The following is a 10,807-nucleotide window of genomic DNA, read 5'->3' as shown; positions in this document are numbered from 1 at the left end:
ATTCCTGCTTTCAGAGGACTAGGTCTCATGGTGACGACAGTGTACCAGCAGCACTGGCTGTCCTAAAGGCAACGCTTTGGGCTGTGCCTCTAAAGTGGTAGGATACGCTGCTGGCCATGGACTCAAACAGTGCTGGAAGTCTTGCATGCCATATGGGGTATTACAGCGGCAACACTGAGCCCTGCTTGGTGATCCAGCTTAGCCCAGCTGTACTCTGCACTCCCAGAGTCCTCGAGGCCTCTGCCCTTTTCCGTCCTCAAACTTGAGGAGATTTGCAGTACATGTACAACTTCTCTGCCCTGGCAGCCAGATCCTTCCTCCACACAATCAATGTGTTTTGGAGGGTGAGAGGAGCAGAGACCAGCCCCATGTGACATTATTGCTGATGCTGAGGTCCTGCTCTGTGGAATCTGGTTTAGGTAGAGGTCCAAGAGATGAAATGAACTGATGAGTTACTACATTATGTCTCATCCTTTTGCCAACAGACCAAAGTTTGACGCCTTCTTTTTCCTCACAGGGCAGGAGCCACCTGAACCATGAGAAAGAAGTGTTTGCCCAGGACCACCCCAGTGTGAACACGCTGGAAGAGGTTGTGCAGAAAGTGAAGCCTACGGCAATTATAGGTGCAGTTCCCTTAGCATGTCAGTTCAGTTCTTAGGAGAGTTTCTCTCTTTCTTCAAGGCCTTCTTTTGTTCTCCCAGTCAAAACGAGCTTTTTCTACCCCCATTTTGCCAGTTGAGTTCTCCACATCCTTTCCCCTTTGACTGCGGGGCACAGGTGTCCTCTCTTTTGGAGCTGTAGGAGCCCTCCCAGACAGGGCTGGAGAGGGAGGTGCTGGGGAGGCAGGATCTGGGGCTCTGGGCAGCAAACACGGCCCTGGAAGGCTGGGCAGGACGAGGATGACAACAGGCAGCTCAGGCAGGTCTTTGGGATGCAAAGTGCTGAGCCTTTAGGAGGCCAAGTACTGCAGCCAGACTGGCCTACTGATGCCCTCTCTGCCCAGAGGAGCAGAGGGCTTTATTTTGGGACAGGCTTTTAATCTCACTGTAATACGAGAAAGAAACATTCCCACCTGCATCTCCAGAATTGGAGCCTGTTCGCTCCCACAGTTCATTTACCGGCAGAAGCATTCAGGAGGCATCAGCCCACCGCACTGAAGTCAGACTGTTGGAAAGCACCGTCTCACTCTGCTTTTGCTGTTTTAGGTGTCGCAGCTGTTGCAGGAGCCTTCACTGAGAAGATTCTGAAGGACATGGCAGCCTTCAATGAGAGGCCCATCGTGTTTGCCCTGAGCAACCCCACCAGCAAAGCAGAGTGCACAGCGGAGCAGTGCTACCGCTTCACCGAGGTACTGGAGCTCGGCGCAGGGAAGCTGGGTGCCACGGGTATGCTGTGGCCGTGACTGTACCAAGGAAACCACAGTGGTGCATGGTGGGCGGACAAGTGAGAGTGGGCGTAAGATGAAATAGGAGAGTTTCAAGCTGGTCGTAAAGAAAAACTTTCACTGTGAGGAGAGTCAGGAGGTGGAACAGGGGCCCAGATTGCTTGTGTAGTCTCTGTCCTTGCAAGTTTTCAAGACCAGGCTGGATGAAGCCCTGAGCAAACTGCTCTGATTTGATAGCTGACCTTGCTGTGGGCAGGAGTTTGGGTCCCTACTAGCCTGAATTACTTTGTGATCCTCTAAAGAAAGCGCTTGCCTTCCTCACCCATAGCTGTCTGAGATGTCTCATCCTCCCAGGTTACTGTCTCCTGTGTTTTCACAGAATCACAGAATCATAGCATGGTTTGGGTAGGAAGGGACCTTAAAGATCATCGAGTTCCAACCCCCCTGCCATGGGCAGGGACACATCCCACTAGACCAGGCCGCTCAGAACCTCATCCAGCCTGGCCTAAGGTTTTGCCAACCTAGTTGTTTGTGTAACAGTTTAATCACCCAACTCAGGCTCAATACCACTGAAGAATTATTGTAATGTAGATTGAGTCGGGTTGAGAGAAGAGGCCTTGTCTCACTCTCCCTTTTGCCCTCCCCCACCACCTGCTGCTGGCTAGATCAATCACACAGCCCCCAGACCTTTATCCCACGAGTCCCTCTTTACACTCAATAGATGGTTGACAGAGAGGAAGAGACTCCTCCTCAGCAAGTTCAGAGCACTTGCAGTTGGGCAATGCAAACACCCACTTCGTGCTCAGTGGCCCTCTCCATGACCCTGTTCATAGCTCTGGGGACCAGACCCTCCAGAAGCATCAACTGGAGATGGCTCTGGTGGAGATGCCTCTCAGTGACTGGCTGGAGATTTGTCCACTTGGCCACCAGAGTCCCCTGAACGCAGAACATGGCAAGCAGCAGAAATGTGAGATGTCTCTTCTGAATTTGAATGCCTTTCTCTCTCGTATCAGGGCCGGGCCATATTTGCGAGTGGGAGTCCATTCTCAAAGGTAACCCTGCCCAATGGACAGACCTTCTTCCCTGGCCAAGGAAACAATGCCTACGTCTTCCCAGGAGTGGCACTGGGAGTCATCGCCTGCGGAGTCCGGCACATCTCTGACGATATCTTCCTCATCACAGCAGAGGTTTCAAACTGGCATTTAACTAATATTTTTAAAAAGATTATAAGAGGCACATGCACCTGCTTCAGGGGTTTTCAAGAACCTGGCCTGGGGCAATGCGTTGGGTGGAAATGGCACAGCCTCAGCAAAAAGCTGCAGCCTTTCCCAGTCTCAGGGAAAGCTCAAGCTTCCATTGCACCTACCAAAGTACAGGAGCCATGATAGGGTTCTCCTCATTCTCCACAACTGATGCCCTGGCACGGCACTTCCATCATGCTGGCTTCAGTTTTAAGTCTGTAATGAAATGTATGAATGCATGTATTTTGAATAGTTCAGCATTTCCCATTGAGAACTAGTCCCAGCTCTGCCGCTGCTGAGGTTTCAGCCGCTATCGGTTAATGCTAGAATGTGGAATATGCTTGAGACCAATCTCTGTAAACTACCTTTCTCTTCTTTCTAGTCTATTGCTTCCCAGGTGACAGAGCAGAATCTTGCAGAAGGAAGACTCTATCCCCCCTTGGGCACCATCAGAGAGGTGTCTCTCAAAATCGCTGTGCAAGTAAGTACTCATTTATTTCCACTTTCCATGGTAAGGAGGGCAGGAATTGCCTTGGCATCATTCTTGCTTTGTGTTTTTTTAATTCAACTTTTTCTACAGCCTAAAGCAATGATTCTCAGGAATCCTTCCAGCCAGAATTGCTGCTTTGATTTCTCCCATCATTAAAGCCCAAATGTGAAAAATAACTCCTGATTCTGGGTGCCTCACAGCTCACAAAGCTCAACTTTATTGCTTGGAGCTGTGAGTGCTCAGCACTTCAAAAAATCAGGTTTAGGGTTAAATTCAGACAACATGCAAGTTGCCAAAAGATTTGAAGTTCCAAATTGCTATTTTGGAACCTCTCCTCCTGTATTTAATGTGGGTCTAAGTACCTAAATACTATATCAGATCTGGGCTTGTTGTCTAATTGTGGGGTTGGTGCCCTGTATACATCAAATTTACAATTCCCCTTCAGGGGACACCCACTGAGAATCACATTGGCCTGCTAGGAGTTACTGATGGATGCACAGTGTACCTGAGGAGCTTAAGGGTGTGAGCAGAGGTGTTTAAAGGGCTGCTCTCCATCTTTAATTGCACACTCCAACCATTTTGCCAGGGCAGAGCTGTGCGTCTCTAAGCAGCCAGTAATTGCAGGGAGCTTGCATTCCCTCACCCAGGGGATGAAGTGCAGCTGACTCAGGGAACTGCACAAAAATAAAAAAGCAAGAAAGGACCCAGTTTTGAGGGAAGGAAAGAGGGAAAATACAGCCAGGGCCAAACTGCAGTTGCTTTCAACTTCATAATATGTCAACGTTGTTTCATCCGCTCATTTTGCTTATCTTTTTGCAGATTGTTGACTGGGCCTACAAGCATGGTCTTGCTTCTTGGTACCCTGAGCCAGCAGACAAGGAAGCCTTTGTGAAACAGCTCGTCTACAGTCCTGATTACGATTCATTTGTTATCGATGATTACAGGTGGCCCCCCGAAGCCATGCAAATACAAGATGTATAAGTTTTTGTGAGAACTGTTTTCTCATTTTTACCATCCGTTCCCATGGTTCATATCATTGCTGATACAAATGCACCTCCAGGCTTGCAGAATGATAAAAGTAAATGAATCCAAGTAGTTTTTTACTTGCTGCTGCTTTTTCTCTGTGGGAGCATATCAGTAGGGAATAAAACAGAGTCCAAGCTGGGCAGTCCATACTCCAAGGAGAGCCAGACTATGGCTGTCAGCTCAGCTGCCTTGGGAGAAGCTACCTGGACCACCTCAGAAGCAAAGAATCCCACTCCTAGTGGGAGTGACTGCAGGAGGCACGGTGGCAGCTGTGTGCATTGTCATACCACACGACAGCCACCCTTTGCCTGTGGCTCTCAGAAGGCAATGGGAAGTGCGTACGTTGCCCTGGGAGAGGTGCACACTTGGCCAGCAAGTCCCCAATGTCTGGAGAATCTCACCCTACCCAAGCTGGTGCATGGGCCACACAGCCTGGCGCTGTCCTGTGCACTGCCCCAGAAACAAAGCCCAAAACCTCCCTCAGCCCCATGGGGGCAACAGATTCCATCCCCTCTGCAGTCCAGGCTGCTCCCCAAGAGAACAGGAGCCAAAGAATGCAAAGGGAGACCTGAGCTGGCGACCAGGGCACCCCCAAACCCACACAGCCACCCCACTGCATCACTGCACCTTCTGCGGGGCACTGCTAAGAGAGAGCTGCCACCAGCCAAAGGCCCTCCTGGGGGGTCTTTCTATGTCACAGATTCCCAGGGAGGCCTCCCCTACCCCTGCAAAATTGTCAGGCCCTGCTAAATACAGTCTCAGTGGGATGATGGTGTTCCTGACCACAAATGAGAATAATGGTTCTGGTCCAGCTTATCTTGGCCAGGCAAACAGCAAGTCCAAGAGGGGGAGAACCAAGCCATGCCCCTGCCACAGCTGGGGTCTCTTTCTATCCTCTGGATTTGCCTGATACCTGTCATGCCTTGTAGGCACGAGGCCAGACAGAGAGACAGCAGCATCTGCCTGGCTCTCTGAGGACAACACTACTCTGGGACCTGGGTACCTTCAGCCCCCAGCTTCCCTGGAGGAAATGACGGGGCTGGTTAGGGAGATGTCTAAAAATGCCTCCGGTGCCTGGGCCCTCTCCCTGGAAAACTGCTCCATGTGAGCCTGGGAATCAGCCCAGAGACACTTGTCCTCTTCTGCTCTCTGCTGCTGCTCCTCAGTGTTGGTGAAATATGAACACTAATGACACAGACACGTAGAAGGTGCCTTTCCGGCTCCCCAATGTCCATCCCATCCAGGCTCTGTCTCTTGCTGTCCTTCCTCTGGCATCCCGCAGGAACTGCCCTCCCATGCTGGCAGCAGTCTGCAGACCCGCAAGAGGACGTGTCTCCTCCTCAGCTTGTGCTCACCACCACAAGGTCACCCACATGTGCAGCAGAAGGCATGGCTGATGGAGAACGGTGCGTGGTACAAGCTGTGCCACTCAGCGGTGGGCTCACGCCCGGGGTGCTCAGATGCCAGCCTTCCCCTTGGGTCAGAGAGGCCAATACTGACAGTTTACAGGCCAGGCACCCAGGGGTGGCCATCTGTCCTGTCCTGCCACTGCCGCGAGACACCACTGGGTGGTCCAAAATGCTGGTGTAGGTTCCTAAGGTGGATTCTTGTTGTGAGGGAGGGCAAGAGAGAAAACGATGTAGTGTGGGAAGTGGTCTTGCCACTGGTACTTCCCTTGTGTCTGCCACAAAGATGGCTTTTCATTGAAAAAAGAGCTTTCTCTTTCATAAAGCTCCAAGATGTCTCTGGCCTTGGTCAAGAGAACAAACAGGAGGAGCAGTGCCAGGCTACAGGGGAGGTCAGTGATCATCCTGGGGAGAAGAGAGCCTGGTGAGCATGGACAAAGAGCTGTCTGGAGCAGGATGGAGGGTCCACCTGGGCTTCCTTGCAAAAACCGGAGGCTTTTCAGGCAACTGTTTATGCCATGATACTTCAGACATTGGCTTCATCCTATACACCAACCTGTGGGATAGTCAGAGGGATTGTTAAACCATCTTCCTTTCCCAGCTCCTGCCAATAAATATGTTCAAAAGTCTGCAGTTGAAAGGAACTCTTTTGTGCACTAAGGAGTGGAATTTCACCCTGGGAAGTGCTCTCTCCTCACATCTGCAGGACTTGGGGCACTGGGACCCTACAGCCTGGTCCTACCGCTGGGTCTACTCAGAGATGCTGGGGAGCAAAAAATAAAAGATTCAAGGTTCAGGTTCAGTGAGGGAGGCTGGGAAACACCCCCATCCCTTCAGCCCTGACACTCTGGGGTGCATGCCTGGCCTGTGGGAGTCCCAATGGTCTCTGTGGCTCTGTGGAGGCCCCTCCTGTCCCAGCCTGTGGCCGGGAACCTCTGCAGCGTCAGGCTGAGGTGCTGTGGGAGGCCGGGGCAGAGACCTTGGGCTGAGCAGCTACAGAGGCTGAGGGCAAGGCTTCTGGCTGCAGATGGTGGGTGGGAGGAAGCAGAGGCTACATGGCTATGCTGTTGGCCTTCTTGGCCACCTGGGCACATGCTGGCTTATATTTAGCTGCTGTCATCCAACAGCCCCAGCTCCTTTTCCTGTGGGCAGCTTTCCAGCCACTCTTCCCCAAGCCTGTACTGTTGCAGGGGGTTGTTGCGACCCAAGTGCAGGATCCGGCACTGAGCCTTGTTGAACCTCACACAGCTGGCCTCAGCCCATCAATCCAGCCTGTCCAGATCCCTCTGTAGAGCCTTCCCACCCCCAAGCAGATCAGTCCTCCCACCCAACAGAGTGTCATCTGCAAACTTACTGCGGGTGCATTTGATCCCCTCGTCCAGATCATTGGTAAAGATATTAAACAGAACTGGCCCCAGCACTGAGCCCTGGGGAACACCACTGGTGACCAGCCGCCAGCTGGATTTAACTCCTTTCTGTTACGGAAATTCCACATGCCAGCGACCATAACAGGGTTTAACTCTAGGTTTCTGATGAATCAATAAGCCAAAAAGAGATTCTTCTATAAAGTCCTTTTTATTAATAGAGCTACAGCTTGAGCTGGGTGCCTTTGAAGAGGGATCTTGAACAAAGAAATCCCTGGGCAATTATACCCTTACAATCTAAATTCCCCACCCCTCATGGAACAGTTCGGACCAGTGGTAATATTAGGGTCTGGTGTTGTCCTGTTCTTCATTGGGTCCCTTCACTGTCTCTAGGCCAGCTGTTTCTTATCTCTAAGGTTGCAGCTTCTGATAATGAATGTATATTAGTATATATTCTATATCAGTAGTTACCAGATTGCACAACAATTCACCACAACTCTTTGGGCTCAGCCATCCAGCCAGTTTCTTACCCAGCGAAGAGTACGCCCATCCAAGCCATGAGCAGCCAGTTTCTCCAGGAGAACGCTGTGAGAAACAGGGTCAAAGGCTTTACTAAAGTCCATGTAAACAACATCCACGGCCTTTCCCTCATCTGCTAAAGCGGCTCACCTCGTCATAGTCAAGGAGGTCCTCCCTTTCATAACACCCTTCTGCAGCTGGGCCTTCTTGCCCTCCATGCCAGATCATTCCTCGCTTACAGATTACCAATGCTGAGCAGTTACGAATTGAACTTTCCCTTCACTGAGCACAAGACCGACCCCTTTTCCATGGCTTCTGTGAAAAAAATGCCTGTTAGAGAGTCACAAAATCCCAGAATGGTTAAGGCTGGAAGGGAGCTCTGCAGGCCCTGGTCAGGAAGGGGCTGCGCACACCTCATTTTAGAAGCGCACCAGAGGAGGCTGCAGGACACCTCTCCAGCACAGCTTCGCAGCTGCCCACACTTGACTGTCTCCACTTCAGCAACACAGAAGGTACTTTGCTCCTTGCTTCTGCCCAGGTGCTCTTCCAGTCGTGGTGCTGAACTATGCTGCTGTACCCTTGACACGGATGTGCTGAGGCCCCAGGGGTGCTTCACTGGGGTGGGGCACCAGGCCCTCGGAGCTCTCTGTTTTCAGGGATTCTCCTTCTCACCAGTGTTCATCCTCTTTGCTCCAGGGGATAGTCAGGGACAGTGTCCTGGGGCACAGGACTCAGGGGCCCCCAAAACTGTGAAACTGAAGGACAACTTCCCTGTGGAAAGTGAGTGGCTACATGTTGTGAGAAGGCAGAACATTCCTCGAGGGACCGGCCCAGGCCTGGTGTTGAGAGGAAATCGTTGCTGTCCCTGGGCCCCTCAGCCCAGAGAGTGCTTGCAGCAGGGGACAGGAGGAGGCTACCAAGACCCCATTTTGAGCTGCACCAGAGGAGTCTGTAAGACAGCTCTCTCGCACAGCTTTCCTGTGGGCTTGGCAGCTGCCCGAGCCCGACTGTCCTCTGCTGCAGCACTGCCTAACAATTTGTTCCTCTCTTGGTTTTTTTTCCCTAGGTGCTTTTCCACATGGTGCATCTCCATCTAAAGAGAGATTAACGCTGAGGACTCCTTCCTTTGCCCACAGAGGGTCTTTGCAGACACCTTTCACCCTCTGCGCTTGACCGTAAGCTTCCCGCCTGCAGAAAGACTGGCACTTTCTGAGTCTTTTTCCTCCCTTGAGGATGAGGACTCTTTCCAAGCCCACTGCAGGGAAAGCTTTCTTCCCCTTGCCTTCAGAGGCCGAGTTGCTGACTCTTGGAGACAAAAGGCTGGAGGGGAAACTGTCCAGAGCTCGGGCAAACCTCGCTGGGAGGCCTGCCATGCCATCGAGCGGCAGCTCCTGGCTTTGCACCTCCATCTAAAGTGCGTTCTGTGCTTTTGCTTGCGCTGTACCTGCAAACGCAGGCTGACAAGATGAAGCTGCTCGAAGACAGCGCATCCTCCCTGCGGCTGGTGGAGCTGGAAGGGAAGGGGAAGGCTGGCGAGAGCACAGCAAGTTCGGTAGGTGCCTTTTCTGGGAGGGAAGAATATGCCTGCCCTGGGAGCTTCCTTGCCAAGGCTGGGGAGTTGCTTTCTCAACGTGCAAAATTCAAAGTGAACCACATGAGGGCTGTAGAGGACCGCTGTCCGTGGATTTTGTCTCGCTGTGAGGGTCCTGTCAGTGGTATATCACATTTTATCCGCGACTTACGAGTGGCAATGAATATTTTTTTCTTGTCCCCTCTTGCACAAGAAAAACCTCCTGTAGAGGGACACCTTACCGAAAGCAGAAATTGTTGTGTGGCTGCCCTACAAACACATTAACTAGAAAAAGAGATTAAATCAGTGCAGGAACAACACAAGCTGAATATTGTGGGACTTCTAGCTGCTGTTTGTCTTGTTTTCTAATTGAAAACAAGGATATTTACAGCAGATGATTTTGGATTTGTCAGTTTGCTCCCTCTTTTTCTCTCAGCAACAGAACAAGTCCTTTATTCCTGTGTTCTTTTTCTCTTCCTTGAAAAATTAATGAGGTGACTTGAAACCAGTGGGAAAAAAAAAAATGCATAAATAAAAGGAAAAGAGATCAATACAGCTAATAATTTGGCAATATTAATACCTGTTTCAAGCCGAGAATGGATCACTATGGCATCCTAACGTGATGCTAAGCCTAGGAATTGACTGATAACCTGAATTACCTCTGCCGGAAAAAAAACCTTCACTTCTCTTTGCTTAGTCACTCATGTCTCTCCTCTTGTTTAACAAAATTGCATCTTATTTATAATCCCAGCTGGTCTGGATTAATCAGGTAGCATCTGTCCCATAGTAAAAGGTGTTCTTCCTTCCCGGCAGGGCCCGTCTATCTGCCAAGCCAGCAGTGCTCGGAGCGCTCTGCTGCAAGCTGCAGCACTGGCTTATCCCCAGCATCCAGGAGCCAGAGTGTGGCTCTGACAGCCAACAGGTCTCTGAACAATACAATAAAAATAAATTATATCAAGGTCAGGCCATGCTCCTCTGGCCCAGCTTTTACTTCAGCCCTTGTGCCTGGTGTTTCTGTCATCTAATCCATAAAAAATATTAATCACAGACTTTTGGATAAAATTCAGGCTATCTGGTCATTACATTTGTGCTTAGCACGGCAGGCATGTTCTTACAAGCAGCCACCCTGAATAAAATCTCTACCCTTTAAATTATTTTCTGAGGCTTCTTCCTCACAAGCCTTGACTTCATGTGCAAATCGGAGACATTTGTTTTGCTAGTACTTCAAGGGTGTGCTGACCTTTCAGTCCTGAAAGGAAGATCTTGATAAAATCACTAATTAATGACTGAGTTTGAATCATTTGTCCCAGATATGTGGATAAACAAAGAAGCTAAAGGTCTGGGTATTAAACAGGAAAGAAAAGGTTTTCTTCAAAGAGCAGCTTGGCTGTTCAAATACCTAAAATGGTGGTAATTGATTTATATTCAATTATTTGAGTGCACAGAAGCAATTATAGCTAATCTTTAAAGTCCAGTTCTACTGTGAAGTGTTACTATGCAAAAAATTATTCCTTATTAGTTACCCGCTGATGAAAAGTGGTGGTAGGAGAATGGAATTTCCCTTTTATTTAGAATTCACACCCAATTTTACCAATCTGATCTCTGCTTTTTCTATATTGATAACAACAGGGCTGTTTACTCCAGACCTGATGAATTTAGCTGACAAACCAATGACAGAGATGAGACTGCTGGAACTGGGAGAGGATTTGATCACAGAATTGGATTACTCGCTGGTATTATTCAAACGAGATCTGTTAGGGTACAGCTCAACTCACAGTCACTCAGGCTGTATTCACATAGTCAGCAG

The 10,807-nt window shown here is 50.0% G+C and overlaps 1 protein-coding gene across 1 annotated transcript in view; it reads left to right on the top strand.

The window, feature by feature from the left end:
• Positions 1-4,207, top strand: part of ME3 (malic enzyme 3, NADP(+)-dependent, mitochondrial) — a gene marked incomplete at its 5' end in the record, with an annotated part of 41,186 nt that extends 36,979 nt beyond the window's left edge. Inside the window, 5 exons of the mRNA XM_010076934.1 lie at positions 518-623; positions 1,206-1,348; positions 2,398-2,571; positions 3,008-3,106; positions 3,935-4,207. Of these exons, the coding sequence (XP_010075236.1) occupies positions 518-623; positions 1,206-1,348; positions 2,398-2,571; positions 3,008-3,106; positions 3,935-4,096 (684 nt within the window). The remainder of the gene's footprint in view (positions 1-517; positions 624-1,205; positions 1,349-2,397; positions 2,572-3,007; positions 3,107-3,934) is intronic.
• Positions 4,208-10,807: the final 6,600 nt, after the last annotated feature.

This window comes from Pterocles gutturalis, unplaced genomic scaffold (genome assembly GCF_000699245.1).
Source record: "Pterocles gutturalis isolate BGI_N339 unplaced genomic scaffold, ASM69924v1 scaffold10838, whole genome shotgun sequence".
In the NCBI taxonomy this organism is placed as follows: Eukaryota; Metazoa; Chordata; class Aves; order Pterocliformes; family Pteroclidae; genus Pterocles; species Pterocles gutturalis.
Note: the sequence above shows the minus strand (reverse complement) of the source record. Positions and strands in the feature narration are given on the sequence as shown.